This window comes from Neoarius graeffei, chromosome 25 (assembly GCF_027579695.1).
Source record: "Neoarius graeffei isolate fNeoGra1 chromosome 25, fNeoGra1.pri, whole genome shotgun sequence".
Classification (NCBI taxonomy): domain Eukaryota; kingdom Metazoa; phylum Chordata; class Actinopteri; order Siluriformes; family Ariidae; genus Neoarius; species Neoarius graeffei.
The window spans coordinates 10,883,592-10,906,184 of NC_083593.1; the positions used below are offsets into that span (position 1 = coordinate 10,883,592).

Sequence of the window (22,593 nt, forward strand, 5' to 3'; positions counted from 1 at the left end):
ATTACATAAACTGTAGTGTCATTGATAACGTATCTGAAAGTCTTCCACAGACTAGAGATCAAACAGCTGCATTGTTAAGGGTTAATAATTAATTCCTTTGGACAAATGATAAATTTATTTGCTATCCTACTGGCAAATACAACTCCAATGTGCTGGTCAGTCCTGTGGCTAAAAAATGGTTAGGTAATGTAATGTAATAACTTGTGACCAACTAGTTTGCTAGTGAAGTAACAGGTTTATATGTTTGTTATTCTTCTTCAACAACAATTCTAATACAATGCAGTGTAATTTAAGTGACTTTTCCCTGTGTGTAATCTTTACTTTTTCATAATAAGGTTTACATTTGCATTAAACTATCCATCTGGATCAAGTGTTTTTGCATGTTAAAAGGTCAAACAGGGTGTTAACTCTGTTAGTTCTGCTTCACAAGCTCACTTATCAAAATGTGCAATCCATGCTTTCATGACTAACAAGTATCCAAGAGATGAATGAATCATTTAAATATTTTGAGACGCAGCACTTCCTCGAATTCTGTTCATAGGAGGTTAAATGTGGTGCATCTAAAAACGTCCTGACTCTTACTTGCACACAGGACAGCGCCAAGTCCCTCTCTCACAGTTAAGCTGCAGGTACGATTCCAGGTCAAAACACTGTGGGGGAAACACAGGCAAAGGCACTTTTACGAATCGATAAAACATGACCATGTTAAAGGTACAAACATCAGCAATCGGAGCAACCAGTCAGCAGGTTACTTGTTTACTCACCTTTTTAACAGGCAGAGTTCTATAGACCCAATATACAAAAAATATTTTTGAGCTCACAAAAAAAAAAAAAAAGAATCTTAACATACTTTTATCAACTTGATCCTAATCCCAACCAAATGACAGCTGAACTGGACTATAAGGTTTAAGATAACTTTCTCTCAATTTCAAATGTTCGCGCACAAAGGCAGGAAACAGGTATCCATCCCCTCATCCTCTCACCTGTATGTGCCTGCAGTCGTGGCCTCGAGCTGGAAGCTGGATGCGTCGGAAAGTGATCGGACACTTGAGGGAGACCTTGATGGCCGTCTGCTCCACGCCATCTTCGCCGTTTAGCCCAGGTGTTCCTGGTATGGTTCCGCTGCTGAAGTTCCTCTTGACTGGAAGCAGAGACGTGAAGGTGAATGACAGCAAAAATGGGCAAGATCATACTTCTCAAGGCCAATTTATGCTGACAACGCAGTCCTCGCAGATGGCGTCGCAGATGGCGTCTGCGTAGCCCCCCCCCTTCGCAGACGCTCTGCGCGCACCTCCCAAAAATTGTGACCACTGCAGAAGCCTCGCAGACAGCGTCGCAGACAAGAGGGCTCTGATTGGTCCACTCTACATCCGCTGTACACGCACTTCCGCTTCCCTACTTTCCCGGTTTGGTTTGTTTTCACGACCGCCATTTTTAAAAACACGAGCGAAGATGGAGCAGCACGAAGAGCGGTTGATCGAGGAAGTGAGGAAGTACGTACATCTATACGACTCCAGTTCTAGTCATTATAAGTAACCGGAGTATAAACACTCCACTAACCACACCCACCAACTACTCCTAGCGATTTCGCGACTTCGCGCCCCCTTGTGTTGTGGCGGTGAATAACATCGCGCACGCCTATTACTCCCCGCTCAACGATAAATTACAACTGTCTGCGAAAAGCTATCTGCGAAAGCCTTGTAGCAAGAGCATGCAGAGGCCCTTACACTGTAAACAGAGAGTGAACTGGCAAGACTAGGGCTTACTTTTGGTGACACAGTGCTCAGCAGGCAGGAGCCTCTTCTTCATAAGACCCTGCAGCACAGAGCGCACCGAGGGCCGGTGGACCAGCTGCAGCACGAACAGATGAGACTGGAGAGGAGGAGAAAACACACCTTTACAAACACATTTCATACTTAACATATAAATGCATTTATATTCATCACAGGCAGTATAAGATGATATAATAAACGCAAATGTCCAGTTTCCCAGAACATCAGGATCTAGAAGTTTATATTCTTTATTTTGTTTCACTTTGTAAGACTGTGTTGGTTCATTTAGCTTCAATTCTGATGAACACAAGCACTTACACAGCAGCAGGCGGTGACGGTAATCTGGATGGTGTTCCGACCTGGCTGGCACACATGTTTCAGGTATAGAGGCTTGTGGGAGGTTTTGTTGTCACCTCGTTCGATGGTGAGGGGCGTGGCGTTCACGCTCACCTGCACCGAGGCCGGCCAGTTGGTATTCATCTGCCGGTCCTCATGATGGTAGCACTTAAACTGCAACTCCAGGTCTGGCCTAAGCAAACAAACAAAGGGGATTCATCAGTACAATACAGTAGCCTATGCGTATACACTCCTGTTTGCACTACCTCGCTGCACTGTGTGTACCCTGACTGTTGTGTATATTTTTAGTATATTGTGTATATGGTGTGCTGTTTATTGTTGATAAATTTTTATAATGTATACTGTATATTATAGATATTGTATATTATTGATATAGATTTTTTTTATGCATAATATTGTATATTAGAGATAGTGTTTATTATAGATATTAGGGGTGGCACGGTTCACAAAAGTCGCGGTTCGGTACGTACTGCGGTTTGAGGTCTGCGGTTCGGTACGTATTGCGTTTTTTTTTTTTTTTAAATCTTAAGTACTCTGTATTTGGGCATATAGCCTACTATTTACCTTAAGTAAACATAGTTTAGGATACAGCATTTAAGAGAGGTTAAAATTATAGTTACAATGAAATAATCATGCACAAACTGAGTTTGAGTTGACATAGGCACATTTTATGAACAATCTCTGATGAAAAGCCAGGTAGTATTTTGAAACAGCAAGAGGGAAGACATGGATGATTTCAACAGCTTTTTTATTTACTACAGTATTTATACAAAGTGTCAGGAGTGTTTGCTGCCATGTTGTGGCATCTAGAGGAACCAGGTGTCTTTTGTCACATACAGAGTTTTCATAATTGGAAGAAATAAAAATGAACTTACTTTACAAAGCTTGCATATTGTGACGTTTTTGTCAATTGATTTTTTGCCGGCGTCATCGCATGTAATGGGAAAACCAAAATGTTCCCACACACCTGATTTGAATGCCGCGGGGGCATCCTCTATGTACGACGACCTGCCTTCTCCACTCCCACTTGCCATTTTTGCACTTGCCATCCACACTCCGCTGTCACTTCAATTCTTTCGAATCGCGTGAAAGAGAACCACGTGGTTTCATACGGGCATTCGGCTTTTTTTTTTTGGCGAACGTCTTAAATAGGGGTACCGCGGTTTATACGCGTATTGCACCGCAACAGGCGTATCGTACGGTTCGGTTTTTTTCCCATAACCGTGCCAAGCCTAATAGATACATATAATACATATATTTTAGACATTGTGTATAATATAGGTATTGTATATTATGTATATAGTATATAATAGTTACTGTAGATTGCATATTATATGGTGTAATGTCTACAGTGGTGCTTGAAAGTTTGTGAACCCTTTAGAATTTTCTATATTTCTGCATAAATGTGACCTAAAACGTCATCAGACTTTCACACAAGTCCTAAAAACAGATAATGAGAACCCAGTTAAACAAATGAGACAAAAATATTATACTTGGTCATTCATTAATTCATTCATTCATTATCTCTAGCCGCTTTATCCTTCTACAGGGTCGCAGGCAAGCTGGAGCCTATCCCAGCTGACTACGGGCGAAAGGCGGGGTACACCCTGGACAAGTCGCCAGGTCATCACAGGGCTGACACATAGACACAGACAACCATTCACACTCACATTCACACCTACGGTCAATTTAGAGTCACCAGTTAACCTAACCTGCATGTCTTTGGACTGTGGGGGAAACCGGAGCACCCGGAGGAAACCCACGCGGACACGGGGAGAACATGCAAACTCCGCACAGAAAGGCCCTCGCCGGCCCCGGGGCTCGAACCCAGGACCTTCTTGCTGTGAGGCGACAGCGCTAACCACTACACCACCGTGCCGCCCTGGTCATTTATTTATTGAGGAAAATGATCCAATATTACATATCTGTGAGTGGCAAAAGTATGGGACCCTCTAGGATTAGCAGTTAATTTGAAGGTGAAATTACAGTCAGGTGGTTTCAATCAATGGGATGACAATCAGGTGTGAGTGGGCACCCTGTTTTATTTAAAGAACAGGGATCTATCAAAGTCTGATCTTCACAACACATGTTTGTGGAAGTGTATCATGGCACGAACAAAGGAGATTTCTGAGGACCTCAGCAAAAGCGTTGTTGATGCTCATCAGGCTGGAAAAGGTTACAAAACCATCTCTAAAGTGTTTGGACTCCACCAATCCACAGTCAGACAGATTGTGGACAAATGGAGGAAATTCAAGACCATTGTTACCCTCCTCAGGAGTGGTCAACCAACAAAGATCACTCCAAGAGCAAGGCGTGTAATAGTCGGCGAGGTCACAAAGGACCCCAGAGTAATTTCTAAGCAACTGAAGGCCTCTCTCACATTGGCTAATGTTAATGTTCATGAGTCCACCATCAGGAGAACACTGAACAACAAATGGTATGCATGGCAGGGCTCCAAGGAGAAAGCCACTGCTCTCCAAAAAGAACATTGCTGCTCATCTGCAGTTTGCTAAAGATCACATGGACAAGCCAGAAGGCTATTGGAAAAATGTTTTGTGGACGGATGAGACCAAAATAGAACTTTTTGAGAGCATTATGTTTGGAGAAAGGAAAACACTGCATTCCAGCATAAGAACCTTATCCCATCTGTGAAACATGGTGGTGGTAGTATCACAGTTTGGGCCTGTTTTGCTGCATCTGGGCCAAGACGGCTTGCCATCATTGATGGAACAATGAATTCTGAATTATACCAGCAAATTCTAAAGGAAAATGTCAGGACATCTGTCCATGAACTGAATCTCAAGAGAAGGTGGGTCATGCAGCAAGACAGCGACCCTAAGCACACAAGTCGTTCTACCAAAGAATGGTTAGAGAAGAATAAAGTTAATGTTTTGGAACGGCCAAGTCAAAGTCCTGACCTTAATCCAATCGAAATGTTGTGGAAGGACCTGAAGCGAGCAGTTCATGTGAGGAAACCCACCCACATCCCAGAGCTGAAGCTGTTCTGTACGGAGGAATGGGCTAAAATTCCTCCAAGCCGGTGTGCGGGACTGATCAACAGTTACCGGAAACGTTTAGTTGCAGTTATTGCTGCACAAGGGGGTCACACCAGGTACTGAAACCAAAGGTTCACATACTTTTGCCACTCACAGATATGTAATATTGGATCATTTTCCTCAATAAATAAATGACATTACAGGTATTAGTTGTGGTGTTCTCAGTTTTGTAAGCACACACTCCGATAAGGCAATGCTACCAACAAGAAAATTCCACCAGGCAGAATGTTTGAGCATGACTTAATAATAAGCAACTCCTCCATTTTAAAAGACCAAAGGCACTACAGTCCTGACCACTTTTTTTTCCCCAAACCCAAAACAAATGCGTTTCCCCATTCTCGTTCAGTTACTTTAGCTCAAAAGGCAGAAAATAGTAGTCATCAGGTGTCTCCTTTATATTGCCTCAGAAAGGAGTCAACACTGTCAGTGCCACGGCTAAACTGGTGCCAGAACCCGATGACTCTGTTTTTGATTGACGTGTTTAAATACGAGGCGATAATGTGATATCAGTAGTATAGTTATATGACCTTGCCTTGTGCACGTTGCTGTATTCTCATCAGTTTATTCAGCGTTTCCTCCACATTACTGTGCATTTTAGAAGCCACTGTTCGCTAGCTAGTGGCATCGTCAACCTAGATTAAAGTGTTGCCACTTACCAGCCCTAATATATTTATACTTCGTATTTAACCCCAGTAATCACGTACTAAACGACGAGAAGCAATAAATTTGGAGATATATTTACACAAAGATACAAGATACCAAATATTCCAAGCACAAAATATATGAAAGATTTACAAGATGTACGAAAAAGCAAATCTGTAAAGTACTTGCTCAGACAGAACACTTAAGAGACAAACTGTGAGAATCAAATCAGGAGATTAGACTCCAGTGTGCGGTTAGTGTGAACAGTCTGTCTGACCTCATCATGAGCGTCTTGTAGACGGAGTCGCGCAGCTGGAAGACGTGGTTGCTGACAGCCAGGTTGTGCTCCAGCCGGAAGGGTTCCAGCACCACCCCATCCCGAACGGGGAAAGTCAGACGCAGGTCATCGCTTGGGTTCCCTGCAGACAGAGGACAGAGTCAGACCGAGCACTAGAGGAATGTTAAAGAAATACTCCAGCTTTTTTTTTTTTTTAAATCTCACTTTGAAACACATAGATAGGGTTTTAAAAAAGTAAGCAAGAAAACACTTCAGTTTACTCCAATTTCATGTATAAAGGAAATGCAGTACATCTGCTGAAGTATTCCTACAGAATGCTTCCATGCATTTCTCCGTTAATAATAAAATCTGTATAGTTCATCCTTTCGGAGATAGAACTACTTGACAGGGTGAAGAATTTGTACATATCTGATCGGACAGATACACCAGAAAACCCTTTGAGGGAAGTCTAAAATAAACGATCTCGTGCCTTGAGAACTGTTTTCTGGAGAATGAAATAATGTTAATTTTGCAAATGTGATTTTAGCTCGTTATCCCAATAAGGATTGTTTCATAGAAATCACTTGATTATACAGTGGAGGAAATAATTAATTTGATCCCTTGCTGATTTTGTAAGTTTGTCCACTGACAAAGAAATGAACATTCTATAATTTTAATGGTAGGTTTATTTTAACTGTGAGAGACAAAACATCAAAAAGAAAATCCAGAAAATAACTTCATATAAAAGATATAAACTGATTTGCATTTCTTTGAGTGAAATAAGTATTTGAACCCTCTCGCAAACAAGACTTAGTATTTGGTGGCAAAACCCTTGTTGGCAAGCACAGTGGTCAGACGTTTCTTGTAGTTGATGAGGGCAATTCCATGTAAATGTCAACCTCACCATGCAAAAATAAAGCAACATGTAATACATCAAAACCACTCCCAGAGATATCACTTAGGCCTGTATTTTACAAATGTGAATAAGTTGAACCAGTTTGTAACCAACCTAATATGTCACAGTCAGTCTTTCTTTCTTATAATGTAAAACCCAAGCTAAAATCAACTTTGATCATGTACAATTCTATATTATTGCCACAAGCCACAGAAATGTATGCTAAAATCCACAAAACAGCAAAACAATAGCCATCCTAAATATTATTTAAGAACTTTGATAGTTTTAGCTGATATTTAGAGAGTTTTTCAAAGGGTTATGGTGGTTAAATTGCTGATTTTCTAAACATATGCCATGTCTATTTCAGACGCGTCACATCCATAACGGAATTTCGTCACATCCATAACGCTGACTTTTCCTTCCGAAACTCTGCATGAAATACAAAATATTTTAAACAAAGATTTTTTAATATTCACCTTGGACCCCTCTATCAAATGGATATCTCCATTTCGACATTAGGTTTACAATTTCACAGAGTTTGATAAAAATGTACAGTCACCCAAGAAAAGTGATACTTTTTCTGTCACGTCCATAACGCATCTTTTATTGGCATTTTCTGGCATGCCCTAGATGTACTATGGGAATTGTTCTTGTTCTATCACTTCTCCAGTATGGTACAGCCTTAAAATATGCAACACCTGTTTAAATACTGGGAGACAATAAAACATGCACTGGGTCATTTGTTGCCATTTTGAGTTCAAGTGTCACGTCCATAACGCTGGAATTGCTCGTGACCAGGTTTGCGCACATGTCAGGAGGAATTTTGGTTCACTCCTCTTTGCAGATCATCTCTAGATCATTAAGGTTTTGAGGTTAAGGTTTTCGCAACTCGGAGCTTCAGCTCCCTCCATAGGTTTTCTATGGGATTAAGTGGCTAGGCCACTCCATGACCTTAATGTGCTTCTTCTTGAGCCACTCCTTTGTTGCCTTGGCTGCATGTTTTGGGTCGTTGTCATGCTGGAAGTAGTCTGGCTAACGCGACTTCAAAGCTCTGCGAGCATTTGGTCTGGCAAAGATATTAAGCCCAACCGTTTCCCAAAGGCGTGGTTGACCCGCCTCCCTGAAATGCCGCAGTTTGCTACTGGTCGAAGCCAGAAAAGGCTGTGACGAAGCTTAAACCAATCACATCACTCTTTCCTCTGACGTATGTGACGTGACGGAAACTGCTTGAGTAACAGGAAGAAGATAAATACCTCCAGGGCTGCTCTTTGCTCCGTTTTCAATGAGAACTTCCCGTTGAATGCTTTCAATACAGCATCTACCGCTGTGTCAAAGGCTTGCCGCTGCTCCATGTTCGTAATGTTTCTAGTGAATGAAGCGCTTCCGGCATAGATTCTGTAAACAATCTATGGCTTCCGGTCGCAGTTCTACTACGTCACTGCCTTGAACACGCCTCTACCCAGGGCCGTTGGAGATGCTCAAAGTTGATTGGCTCCCGATTTTTCGGGAGCTTGGAAGAGCTGGAGATAGCTTGCCTTGCCAGACTAAGCTCGCAACAGGCCCTCGTGTTGCGTCACACTTAGGATGGGCGGGCCCAGGCTATGCTAGAAGACCCATCCACGACCCATTTTCAGTGTCCTGGCAGAGGGAAGGAGGTTGTCACTCAGGATTTTACGGTACATGGCCGCGTCCATTCTTCCGTTGATGCGGTGAAGTAGTCCTGTGCCCTTAGCAGAGAAACACCCCTAAAGCATAATGTTTCCACCTCCATGCTTGACAGTGGGGATGGTGTTCTTCAGGTCATAGTCAGCATTTTTCTTCCTCCGAACACGGCGAGTTGAGTTAATGCCAAAGAGCTCGATTTTGGTCTCATCTGACCACAGCACCTTCTCCCAATCACTCTCAGAATCATTCAGGTGTTCACTGGCAAACTTCAGACGGGCCTGCACATGTGCCTTCTTGAGCAGGGGGACCTTGCGGGCACTGCAGGATTTTAATCCATTACGGCGTAATGTGTTACCAATGGTTTTCTTGGTGACTGTGGTCCCAGCTGCCTTAAGATCATTCACAAGCTCCTCCCGTGTAGTTCTAGGCTGATCTCTCACCTTTCTCGTGATCATTGATACCCCACGAGGTGAGATCTTGTGTGGGGCCCCAGACCGGGGTCGATTGATGGTCATTTTGTATTTCCTCCATTTTCAAACTATTGCACCAACAGTTGTCTCCTTCTAACCCAGCTTCTTGCTTATGGTTTTGTAGCCCAGTCCAGCCTTGTGCAGCTCTACAATCTTGTCCCTGACATCCTTAGACAGCTCTTTGGTCTTGCCCATGTTGGAGAGGTTGGAGTCTGATTGATTGATTGATTCCGTGGACAGGTGTCTTTTATACAGGTGTCAATTTAAGACAGCTGTCTTTAATGCAGGTAACGAGTTGATTAGGAGTGTCTAACTGGTCTGTGGGAGCCAGAACTCTTAACGGTTGGTAGGGGATCAAATACTTATTTCACTCAACGAAATGCAAATCAATTTATATATTTTATAAAATGTGATTTGCTGGATTTTCTTTTTGATATTCTATCCCTCACTGTTAAAATAAACCTACCCTTAAAATTATAGACTGTTCATATATTTGCCAGTGGCCAAACTTACAAAATCAGCAAGGGATCAAATAATTATTTCCTCCACTGTAACTTTGTTCAGTTTTCAAAAGTAGCAGATATTTCACGTGTGAGAAAAAGAAGCAGCTGATGGGACCCCAAATCAAATAAAGTGACCTGGTAAAGATGTCTAAAAGTAAAAACTGCATAAAGGTACTGGTTCGAGGTTCTAGTCACTGTATGTATGGTTAGTAATATAGCCGTATATACAGCGAACTGCTGTAAAGAGTACTAAAGCAATATTGTGAGAGAATATATTGTGAATGTATTAGCTCCGGTACCTGTCGGGGGCTGCATTGTGTTGATATTGGGCTTGACATCAGGGAGGAAGGGAGACTTCACATCCTGACCAGGCGACATGTAGGGTGGCATTGAGCTGCCAGGAGTCATGGGAGGAGTAGGGTTCCCTGGCAGGGGTGAGCTGGGGTAGCCAGGCATCGCCCGCCCGGGCTGGAGGAAAAAAAAAATATATATATATATATATTGTAATAATAAAATAACGATTACATGTACACATCTGGAACAGTACAATTGCTACCAAATAAATGCAAACTGCACACAAAAAAAATTCTATTAATAATAGCATTAGTCATAAAAGATAGATTAGTCATATGCAAATTACACCATGCTAACCCACTGCTTCAGTGATCACATTAGCATTTTTGGAGGAAGTGCCCTTTTGAGACAGAGCACCTAGTGACAAAGTCCAATCAGGGTGCTTCTGAAATTGTTAAATATTAACTGGATGTGACCTGCATACTTATTTACGAGAACATGTAAACAGACAGAAAGACAAAAAGAACGCGTGTGAAACAAAGAGAGACAGGACACTGACCCCGTTCACAGCCCCTTGGTTAAACGTGTTGTACCCTCCACCTCCACCCACTCCTGTGGCCAGACTCCCATGGTTGTTACCTTGCCCGTTGAACTGATCCGCCTGAGAAACAAACAATTATCTTAAATGTCAGACTATCAAATTATAATAAGGTGTCATTCAGTCCTACCTGATCGTCTCCTCTGATCACCCTTTTGCTATTACAGCAACACATTCACCATCAATAGTCAACTAGCATTTACAAATAATACTGAAACTAATATTAGTGTATTTACCAACTCATAAACAAAGGTTTTAAAGCAACATTTATATTCGTGCCTCATTTAAACCACAGATCCGACTGGTCTTTTGCTGTCCGCGACATTTACAAGATCTTTTCATGTTCACTCGGGCAGTAGTACACATATCAGATTCCAGCGTTTTTGCGCTCACAAAGCAGCAGTTTGTCTACCATGAAATACAGAAGCAGGAACCTCTTCACTACGACATCTGATACCGCTGGCTACAGAGCGACACAAGCCGCTTGCGAAAAGACCATTGTCAAAATCTTTCTAAATGTATTCTGCTGTGATTAAACTAAGTAAGCCATGGCTGTTTCACCTTGTAATATTGGCCTGGGTTTCCTGATCCTGCAGGATACTGGCCCATGTTGGACTGCTGAAGCGGCATCCTGTGGCCCGTGTAAGAAGGCGAAGATGCCGAGCGCTGTGGCCCGGGGCCGTGGTACTGCATGGCCTGGCCAGGATAAGGACCTGCTGCTCCCATTCCGGAGCCATACTGCTGGCCTGGGAATCCCTGTGAGAGGAAACCGTCACATGACGGAGGATAAATACTGATAAAACATACAGCATCATGCTGCTTGAAGACAGAATAGAAAAAATAGTGCTGTGATACAAAGCAGTCAGTGGTACAAAAGTGCTCACAAGATCCGTGTTTGTTTCTTTCCAAATATATTGTGATCTTGATCATTTATTCCCCAAGTCTGATAATCGCATGGTAGGGAGGAGGCTTTAGTTAACACAGAGGTATTTCTGAGAAATTACCAAATTATTTTAGAGGAAGTTTTGATGACAAGGAGCATCACCCTAGTATGAGAAATTGATGCAGGATCTTGCACAAAACACAACCATTGTTGAAACAAACATGAAAACAAGAAGAGTACACTTACATTATTATGCTCAAAACTTTTTGCTAGCTTTCCTAGTACTGTGCCCATATTAAATTACAACCAACAGCTAAAAAAAACAGACACAAAAGCAGCACCTCCTCTCACTAACCTCAGAGTTGTAAGGGCGCTTCAAGCCCTGCTGGTGTCGTGGCGGAGGGCCCTGCTGCCCTCCGGGGTAACCGGAGTGCTGGGGCATACGCTGTCCCTGCGAACCGTACATGCCTCCCATAGAGGGGGGTCTGGAGCCCACCATCCCGGAGGAGGCCATGCCTGGTGGGCCACGGGGTCCAGGGTGGGGCATGAACTGAGTGTTGTAAGAGGAAGCACCACCCATCTACAAGGCCAAAAAAAAAGAGGAGTAAAACAACAGAAAGGTCCCTACGCCCATCAGACCTAGCATTCTTGAAACAATGGCTGGAGATTTGCCTGACACTGACATGCACTGGGCACAGATAGGAAAACAGCAACTAGGTCACCATCATGGACGATCAAATCCACCCTCAACACCGCGGTTATGATGTGATGTCTACTGCTGTCCTGCCAGTGTGTAAAGTCTGTTTTTATGATGAGAATTGGGGGGGAAAACATCTCCTTTTAGACTAATTAAAGCCATATTCTTGGATTGGTATTTTGTGATCTGCTGTTTCACCAGCAGGGGGCATATTGAATGCAACCAGAAGCTTGTACCACACAATGGCATGTTAGATTTGAAACACAGAGTGCTCAATGTGAAAGGGAAATTTGAGCTGAAATCTGTACACCTCCATCAACAAGAACAGAACAGAACATGGCATGCTCTTTGTTTTCCTGCCTCGTTTCTCAAATGAAGCAAGTGACAAAATAAAGGTCACCTGGCTCTGGTCAAGTGACATTCCTTTTTGTGCAATAAAACCTCCTCCGTGGTCAAATGTGAGCAAGATGACCTGATAACAACTAAGCAAACAAAGACAAACAGGAGATGCTCCTTACAGGCCCATAGTTCATCTCCTGGTTCTGCTTTTCCTGTATTGCGGCAACAGTCGCCGTGGCAGTGGCGGTTGCTGTGGCAGCGGCAGCGGCGACGGCGGCGGCGGCAGCGGCCTGGGTGAAGTCAGTGGGAGGGCGAACGCCGTGAGGAGGCATCCCGAGGGAGCCTCCACCATTATTGGGGTAACTAAAAACACAGGGTGCAAACACAAACAAGCCGTCATTCATGCTGGCTCACATCATCACCCATTCAACACAACAGGACACCATTACTGGCTGTATTGGAAAACAGATGTTATACTTTGGAGCGTGGTGTGGGAGTGTAGGTGATTATGTGTGTTGCTATGCAAAGTAGAAAGCTTCATCGTTGAAGTGTTCCATAGAGAAAAAGCAAATGATCAGAGTGCAAAGATATATTGCTATGCAAATCACTTTCAGGGGGAAAAACAACAGTGTGTGTGCGTGCGTGCGCGCGCGTGTGGGTACATGAGTCAGTGCAGGGGTGGGACTCCTCTCTGACACACATGCTCAGCCCTCGCAGAAGTGACGCTGAACCAAAACAGTGATGTCGTCCTACTGCTTCACCACTCAAGGCCTGATCAAATCTCCTCTAAGAAATGAATTCAGACCAGAACCGTAGGCTCTTCTTACCTGCCGCCATACGCAGGTCCGGTCGGATATCCCCCGCTAGGCCGGCCATACATCCCCTGCTGCATGTAGCCCTTGTTGGGCTCCGGGTAGCCCTGCTGCCCCATGAACTGGGGAGAGTTCATGCCAGGGCTGTTGCCAGGCATCATGTGACCACCAGCTGAATTGCCACCCGGGCCCATAGGAGCACCAAATACCTAATAAACAGAGAAACAGTACAGTATTCATCGATTTGCTTCTCTGTAATGGTTTCTAAACTAAAATTACTGATTAAAAAAAAAAAAAAAAAACAGCACTACACCAGAAATATCATCCAGGTCCGGAATATATGACCTAGGGTCAATTGCCTCTTTTCCACCAAATCAGTTCCAGGGCTGGTTCGGGGCCAGTACTGGTGCTGGTTCACAACTCGTTCAACTTGCGAGCCAGCTGAGAACCAGTTTGCTTTTCCATCGCTCACGGTGCTAAGGGAAGCCACGTCATTACGTCGCTGTATGCGTCAGTTACGTCGCTACGTTTGCATAAACCTTGGCACGAATATCGAAGCAAAACCAACACGGAAGAAGCAGCAGCAGCAACAATAATAATAATGGATGACTTCGCGTTTGTACAGCTGCGGCTTCTCGTCGCTTAAAAATGGCGATCTTTCGCGGTCTTGTTATTGTTGTTGGTCTTAACAACTCCGCCCCCCCACTGACGTAAGCGGTTCTTTCCTCTGGCCCAGCAGAGAGTTGGTGCTAGCCTGGAACCGGTTTTTCTGGCCCCAGAGCCAGTTCTTTGTCAGTGAAAACAGAAAACCTGGTTCCAAACTAAGCACTGGCCCCGAACCAGCCCTGGAACTGCTTTGGTGGAAAAGGGGCAAATGAGAAGCTTGATCGTACCCAAAGCATGATATCCATGATGTTTCAAAATGACCAGGATAACAGAAAACCTTTATCGAGCTCAGCGGTATTTTATAGACAGTTTTAACAATCGTCCATCTGAAAGGGGCTTTTCCATTGCACAAAGTACTGTGACATCAAATGTAAGTAAAAAATATAAAACACTCCAAGGTGCGCTGTTGTAGGAAGCTCATCAACAAGACCCTGACGCTGATTATTTTCCAATAATATTTCTCTTACAACAGCGCTTCGCCAACATTTGCAATTTTTAACTATTATTTTAGATCGTTAACGAGTCGTTACTATCGAACGGTAATCTATTAGATTGAACACGTGCATTAATATAAACCTGAATTACAGTCAGAACTACTGCTGTTGGAGAAATTTAAACAACTTCTGACCAAGTAGCGCTGAGGATTCAACAAAGCTGTGGAACAAATCGGTTTTACATGAAATCTCTTTAGATGGTCAAAGAGGCCAGGCTTACCTGGCTGGCTGAAGGATTGGTAACCCCCCACACTGTGGTTACCACAGACAGGGAGCCGGGGGGCTGGTTGGTGCCTTGCTGCCAGGACGCTGGGTCATAGGGGTACGAGCCGTCACTGTGAGAGAGGGACAGCATGCAAGGGCGCCAAGGTTAGGATTAACGGAAGAGACAGGAATGCTAGCCTTTCTCTCTTTTTCTCCTCTTTGTGTGCGCCCTTTTGACCATGTGACCGGGCAGGTGGTGAATGTTTGATTTACCTACTGTGGGCTGATCTGTTGCCGAATCGACAGGGCTGAAATGACATAATGGATTTTTACGCTCATGTCTTCATGTGATACTGACATACGGTGTTAACAGAGTCAGTGTGTCAATGAGAGACAGAAAGCATGTGTGTGTGCGTGCGCGCGCATGTTTGGAAGTCTTTGTGTGACTTGAATGTGCTACAGCCACATGCTCTAGAGGTGCTCGGCGCAATGTTTCCATGGCGACTACAGTCACTTAGAGACAGGAAAGAGTAGCGATGCCAAGGGAGGGGTGTGTGTGTGTGTGTGTGTGTGTGAGAGAGAGAGATTGTGTGTTGGTGTTCGCAGATGTGTGTGTGTGTGTGTTAGAGTACCTACTGTTTTCTGTATAACTGGATCAAACCAGATTGCTCTCATTTAATCTTTCCAAAATTAGCCAAACTACATTAGGCGGTGCAGCGGATCAAAGTGGAAAAAATACAGCTGGTAGAAAATATCAGTATGTGATTACACGCATCTTATTTTGCTTCGAAATGAAAAATATTAATTCTCTTACAGTGGAAGTATCCTAAAGACAAAAACACCAAAAGACGCCCTGTGTACACCATAGAGCTGTGAGTTTTACTGGCATCAGGATCATCATCAGAACAAAACTGTTGGTTGATTTATTTATCGTTGTAGCACAAATGGCATAGAGAATATCGGGAGCTGAAATCATACTCAAGCGTACTTTCTGTAGGAGTAGAAGAATCCACAAGAAAGGTTGCTTTTTTTTTTTTTTTTAATCCTCACCACATGACTAACAGTGAGCTCTTGACACACAGCATAGCTGCAATCTGAACAGTTAACCCTGAGTACCCTTTAACACTCGATATCAACAGCACCGCTGTGGAAGCTCCAGAGCCCTGCTGAACGTGTTTTCAGCTCAACCAGTGGTCATTTACCGTTGGCCCGCCGCCCACAGGATATTGGGGCTCTGCTGAGAGATGGCCTCCAGCCGTTGGTGGTCGTCGCAGGATTTGTGGAACCGAGTGAGCAGACCAGCTTGCCTACGGTGGCATGAAGCATTCCACAGGAGGCTGAGGGTTTTTTTTTTTGAAAAGGGGGAAGAAAAAAAAAAAAAACCCACCAGATGCTCTTCCATCATACACCCCCGGCCTCATATCAACCCACCCGCACTGAAACAGGAAACCGCTGTTCCGGAGCCAAACCCAAAGGCACCAATCAACGCAGAGCTGACAGCACAGCCAATCAGAATTCAAATCAACAACGAGGCACATCCGAGGCAGGGCGAATAATGACAGGCAAGGATTCGGCACGCTGCTGAGGAGTAGTGAAGCCATCACCACTGCGCCTCTTTTTGTAAAACCGATGTTCACTTTTCATATTTGGTTAATTATGTTCTTTCACTACTAAGCACGTGTACAGGGCAGAAAGAGCACTACTACAGGAAGACGCTACACAACAGTTAATAAAATACATCTCCGATGTCGCTTGCGGTCTCTTAAATGCTATACGTAGTAAATAAGTGCTAGATCGGCGAGACCGATAAGCAGCCAGAAGCGTTGTAAGGCACGGCTCGAGTCTTCGGGGAACGTGAGGAAACGAGTGACAGATCAAGAAATTCAGGGGCTCAAGCGTGCCATTTTCGAGGAGGAAGTGTGTGTGGGTGAAGTGTAGAAGGCACAAACACACACACACACACAGTGTACTGACACATGAAGAAGAAACAGAGAGCAGACAGTTTGTTCGTGCATGCACACACAAACACACAAACATTGCACGCACCTGTGTGGCGTTGGAGGCAGGGCAGGTTTCATGGAGTTGATGGGGTTCATCGGAGGTACGTGGGGGTCAGCTGAGAACCCCGAATCACCTCAACCTGGCAGGCAGTCTGACAGAGACAAAAAGACAAAATGTCAGATTGACTGAAAGAAAATGTGTTGGGTTTTTTTTTTCTCGTTATGAGTCACTGAGGGCATGTGGGTGCAGTGGCATCGTGTAGCTTTACTTTGATGGCTGCAGTTCAGCCCCTTCGGCAGAACGGGTTAATCACCAAGCGCAGAGCACTGGGACTCCTCTCGACTCACCCCCCCCACCCCACCCCCACTCCCACGCTTCGATAATGCACATTTCACAAGCAGTGCTCGAGCTGCACCAATCACAGCACTAAAAATAAAGACCACAAAGAAAGCGCTTTTCCAGAAAATGCACAATCCTCTCAGATTCCCCCTCAGTGCTGGGGATGAGAGAGGACTTGTTTCCGGCTGGAAAGCTCAAGCAGACAAAAGAAAACACATAAGACTGAGTGTGTGTGTGTGTGTGCACTACTAGAGGGATGGAGACGAGAGATTTTAGACGCATTTGTGGACAAGGCGAGTACGCCCTGCTCCAAACACCACTGGCTGGCTGTAGATTCCTCCTCTCCATCGAGAGAGAGAAGGAGGGAGGGAGGGAGGGAGGGAGACGATGGGGCTATTTATAGCGCTTTGATTTCAAAAGGAAGAGAAAAATGCAGTGTGGAAAAAAGCGGCTCAGGATCTTGTGGCGGTCTGTGTGCGATTCGAGTCCTTCTTGAAGATAATGCCTTCAACCCCCCATCAATTATTCAGAGTGACCGGGGGAGCGCATTTGAAGAAGAGGTGGCTTTGCTGGTTCTTGCTGGGCTTTTTGTGGATGTACATGTGTGCGCGCGCACGCACATGCGTGATTGTGTGTGTGTATTGCAGTCGTTAAGTAATGACAACACCCCCACCTCCAAACACACACACACACACCTTGATCAGAGCGGTATCCTATCCTTTTCTCTTGTTCAATTCCTCCGTGTCTGCCTCCTATCTCGAGGGTAAGCACCATTAACAGACATGCTAATTTGCTGCCAACATCAGTGCCTGTCATCCCCTTCCCTCATCCTCCACCCCCTTCTTCCCTCTCTCTTTCCGTACAGATTTAGGTCAGACGCCCTACAGCTTGGAAAAGAGGGATGGAGAAGAGGTTGAGTGGGGAGGAGGGGAGAGATGGGGTTTATATACGAGAGGGTCACCTACAGGGATAATGATATATACATACACACACACACACACACACGTGTGTGAAAACTAGTAACAGAGAAAAGGATGGGGAGTATTAGATGGATGAGCTCCTCCAAGGTCATGTTTTGATAACCACTTGATTGAAGCAGGTTCAAAAATATTAACATGCTCGCACTGGCCTCTTTTCAGCCACGTGCCAACGTGCATGTTGTGAAATCGCCCATCTTTGTCTCCCCACACCGCAACACTCCACGAGTACGTGGCCGCTTTTGTGCGTTTAGCCTCCTAACGACGCCTGAACGCCCTCGCCGTGCTTTATAACGCCTCGATTTAATTAACGTCCACCGAACGGCTGATGAACTTAACCGTCTGTGCTTAATTAGGCCTGCACTTGAAAAGCCAACCTCTGTGATTATTAGCGCCGTGCATTCAAGAGCCCCTTCAGCGAAGGAGCAGCCATCCAAACCGGTACTACAAATTACAGTAACACATCTGCTGGCGTGGCTAAACACGACACTGCAGCGTTCCCTCTCTCTCAATCCCTTGTAAACCACACACGCTGCCTTCTGAACGAACAGTTTGAAGTGCGGAAAGCATAAGCTATGCGTCATGGCGGCAGCTAAAAGAAGGCACAACACAGCTTGGCACCATGCGGACAGCGTGCGTGCGCGCTCGCGCGCACAAACCACTGGATCTTATTTACGAGCCCCTGGGTAGTGCACTTCAGCATCCTGATCTCTGTGTTTGTGTGCGAGGGAGACGGATAATAGCACAAACTGTTCTTACTCCGCAAGGAGCAGAACACACTGTTCTTTCTTTCACTCTTGCCGAGGTGGATTTTATCCATCTTTCATTCCTCCCCCTGTCTGCAGTGCCCAGATCCTGCTGCTGTGCCCCCACCTCCTCCCCCACCCCATCACCAGTGCACACTTGCTAACAACCATCTCTCTCCTTGTGAAATCTCCGTCTATCCTTAAGCTTCCATTCCCCTCTCTCTCTCTCTCTCTCTCCATTTTTCTGTTTGTGTCGCAGGTTGCGTCCTCCGCTTGCAGAACAGGAAATTTTGGGCAGGGACGCATGAGACGAGGTGCGGCTGCAGGAGTGTCGATTCGAGGGAAAAAAAACCAGACACGAAAAATGTTTAATATGTAATCCTGACAGCGAGCACGTGCATTGAGCGTTTACTAAACGCCTGCAGGTCTTTTTATTTCTGATAGGCCGTAGAAACGGCTGCGTGTCAGCGCTATTAAAACCCCAAGTGCAGATTCAGCTCTCTGAGGGGACGGTGTGTTTCAAGTGCACAACCATGTAGTGGAGCAAAACAAGAGAACGGAGCGATCCTACACAAACGTCGGCGATGCCTAGCCTATATTTTAACTGTAGGTTACTGTTTAACAGTATCCAGAAGCCGTGTCCTGTCCCTGCTTCATCAAACCGATTGAGTAGACACTACAAAACAAAACAAAATCACGAGTCAATAACCCAAAATGGAGCATCACTAAAAGAGAAAATGAGCTAATAACCCACTTGGGACCGCCGTCCAAAAATCTCTCATTTGTCCGCATGCCAAACCAGGAGCGACTCTAGTCACATGACCAGGAAGCAGCCCCTCCCCCCGTGTGGCCCCAGGCTGGAGGAGTGAAGTTTAGAGGCCTCCAGCACACACTAGGACACACGGGGGAGGGTAGCCAGGGGGAAGGGGATTAGGAGCCACAGGAAGACTGGGTCTGATAACACATTCCTGCACACACACACAGGCTTGAGCACGCATTTGACAAGCACTGCGAAAATCATTAACTGCCACCATAACAGGTTTAAGGTGATCAGGACTGCAGGGCAGGAAGTCACACACACACACACACACACACACACACGGAATGAGAAGAAAAAGTGAATTGGCAAACAAACATTTGCAATGCCAACTCCCGAAATCAGTCCTACACTGTTGGAATCTGAGCTATTACTTAGCACTTCCTTTTTTTTTGCGCAAAAGTGGAATACCACCTGCACAGGGGTCTTGAAGCGCCTCGTTTATTGTGACGATTGCTTTCCAAAAAGCGTTGTCAGGTTAGCAATTCGCATCTGAGCGCTGGGTCAATTTTCAGCAGACGGCACCTTGCTTCAAGGACATGAATGCCTAAGCACGGATAAAAAGACAAAAAGAAATGGATTTCCTTCTACGAGCGTAAAAAAATAAGCAAAGTTTGTGGGCGGAGCTTCTGCGACAGACATTTCCTGATCACAACTATGGTTCCGAGGCGTTTTGAAAATAAAAAAAAAACAAAACAAAACCAAGGATCATGACGAGTTAAAGAGTACGCAAATCGGTCCACGCTGTCGTGTGATGACTTCCAGCAACTTTGAGTACGCGTTAGCCATCAGCTGCTTTCCTTGAGGGGGGCGACTACACAAGTGTCGTCTCCCAGGTCAGCTGTGTTTGCATTAGTCGTCAGTCCCGCGCTCAAAGCTTGTTTGCTTTTCTCATACCTACAGGTCTTGTGTGCTTGCATAGCGTTCTTCTGACACCTCCCTTTGAATAAACTGATCAGATGTCAGCACGGAGCACGGGACGAGGTTTAAAACCCAGCCTGGAATGCTAGCATTATTATTCTCAACATCCTCAAGTAGCTTGCTGCGGATAGGACTTTGCCGACATGGCATCTCCAAAGCGTCCGTGTTTCATGAGACATCTGTAAGTGGTTTGTAAGTTTGTGTCTAGCCGAAAGGCAGAGAGCCAAGGCTGAGGAGCCGCAACAGCAGAGTAGAACGAAACTATCTCTACTCAGCACAATTAATGGTGCAGCGAGCGCCTTCTCTAGGTCAAGTGTCCCACCCTTTTTCATCACGCCCTCTTTCTCTATTCACGAGTCCAAAGTTACAAAGGAATACTCGGCCTCCACCTTAATCACCTTCAAGACAAGGCTGAGGCCAGTAAACATTCAGAATATCCTGCATGCCTTTGGTTCGTCTTGGAGTGGATGGAGCTTGCTGTAACATGCTACAGTTGCAAACGATGGCTTATCTCGTTTAAACAGGAAATGAAAGTAAACAAGGCTCGTGTAAACCAAGCGATTAACAACACTAAAGAGGAGCAATGGGCAACACTGTTTACAGTGATTAGCAAAATCAAGCACAACTTACTGGTACATGGACACCAAAAAGACTCGAATGCCCCTTTTCCACCAAAGCAGTTCCAGGGCTGGTTCGGGGCCAGTGCTTAGTTTGGAACCGGGTTTTCTGTTTCCACTGACAAAGAACTGGCTCTGGGGCCAGAAAAACCGGTTCCAGGCTAGCACCAACACTCTGCTGGGCCAGAGGAAAGAACCGCTTACGTCAGCCGGGGGGGCGGAGTTGTTAAGACCAATAACAAGACCGCAAAAGATCGCCATTTTTAAGCGACGAGAAGCAGCAGCTGTACAAACGCGAAGTCATCCATTATTATTGTTGCTGCTGCTGCTTCTTCTGTGTTGTTTTTGCTTCGATATTCGCGCCAAGGTTTATGCAAACGTAGCGACGTAACTGACGTATACAGTGACGTAACTGACGTGTCTTCCCTTAGCACCGTGAGCTATGGAAAAGCAAACTGGTTCTCAGCTGGCTCGCGAGTTGAACGAGTTGTGAACCAGCACCAGCACTGGCCCCGATCCAGCCCTGGAACTGATTTGGTGGAAAAGAGGCAGAATAGAAACCAATCAAATTTGCTCAAGTGCCAAGAGCTTGTCTTTGGTCACAACATGACCAAAACCAACTCTACCCAGTAAAGCGCTTGCTTGGAGGGAGATCGCAAATCTTGACAAACTGGGAGCTTATGGATACAAAAAGCACTCTGCGAATGCATTCATCTGCCCTGTGATGGTGTATGAACAGTAGTTAGGATTACTCCAACTAGTCCACTCAAGCATACTTCGATGACTTATATTAGGCTCCCAAAATGTTCTACATGTCCAGAAATGCATCCTCAGATTTCCTTTACTGCTCAAGATGTAGAGCAGGAAGTCCCGGCGCTCTAAAACGCATTTTCCCTGCATGAGCCGCTTTGAATCGAGCAGCCGCGGATGGATGCAAATGGAGCCACGTTGTATTGATTCCTCTTTAACGACTTTGTTACGCCGCTGACTGTCCTTTATAAAAGCCGCGTCTGCTGGTTCGTTCAAGGGCCTCTGCTTGATAAACTTGTCTGACTTCAACACTCAGTCCTCCCCGTCACCCCTCCTTCCCCCTGCAACGTGACTCACTCTGCACACAGTGATGGCTTTCTCTCTTTCGGTGGTGTAGAGGGGAGAAAACAGGGTGGCTGACTGATGGTTCGCCTGATTAACGGTGACACAAGCACACGATGAAGACTAGGTTCGTGCTGCCCTGCCTTGCTGACAAAAGCCACATTATTCTCTGACCTTACAGTGTACGGTTTTAGAAGAATGTTATAATCAAAATAAAACGGCGTCACACCTATTCGGTTTCGCCATGTCCGTACCATGCAACAAGTTAACCAGTGACTTTTAGCTTTGAATAATGAACACAGCCCTCAGGCTAATAAGCAAGCTCAGCCTGTTAGGCTAAACTCCTCTTCATAATGAGATTTCACACCTAGTTGATATTCAGAGCCGTACCGGTCTCGCTGCGAATGCCTCAAACCGATGGTGTGCGTCAACGCTCAAGACGGAGATCAGACTAAACAT

General features: G+C 45.1%; 1 protein-coding gene across 4 annotated transcripts in view; it reads right to left on the reverse strand.

Moving 5' to 3' along the window:
* zmiz2 (zinc finger, MIZ-type containing 2) overlaps nucleotides 1–22,593 on the reverse strand; it is a 50,677-nt gene that overhangs the window by 6,697 nt on the left and 21,387 nt on the right. For 2 of the 4 annotated variants that reach the window (XM_060909207.1, XM_060909206.1), the window contains exons 2-14: nucleotides 16,671–16,776; nucleotides 14,641–14,755; nucleotides 13,276–13,469; nucleotides 12,628–12,811; nucleotides 11,768–11,992; nucleotides 11,091–11,285; nucleotides 10,491–10,592; nucleotides 9,937–10,105; nucleotides 6,105–6,246; nucleotides 2,091–2,301; nucleotides 1,767–1,872; nucleotides 984–1,141; nucleotides 583–650 (exon numbers count right to left, since the gene is read on the reverse strand). In XM_060909207.1, coding sequence (XP_060765190.1) covers nucleotides 583–650; nucleotides 984–1,141; nucleotides 1,767–1,872; nucleotides 2,091–2,301; nucleotides 6,105–6,246; nucleotides 9,937–10,105; nucleotides 10,491–10,592; nucleotides 11,091–11,285; nucleotides 11,768–11,992; nucleotides 12,628–12,811; nucleotides 13,276–13,469; nucleotides 14,641–14,755; nucleotides 16,671–16,720 — 1,919 coding nt within the window. In that variant the 5' untranslated portion in view covers nucleotides 16,721–16,776. Of the gene's footprint in view, nucleotides 1–582; nucleotides 651–983; nucleotides 1,142–1,766; nucleotides 1,873–2,090; nucleotides 2,302–6,104; nucleotides 6,247–9,936; nucleotides 10,106–10,490; nucleotides 10,593–11,090; nucleotides 11,286–11,767; nucleotides 11,993–12,627; nucleotides 12,812–13,275; nucleotides 13,470–14,640; nucleotides 14,756–16,670; nucleotides 16,777–16,893; nucleotides 16,919–22,593 lie in introns of those variants that run through there. The other 2 variants (XM_060909208.1, XM_060909209.1) reach the window with 2 other exon arrangements.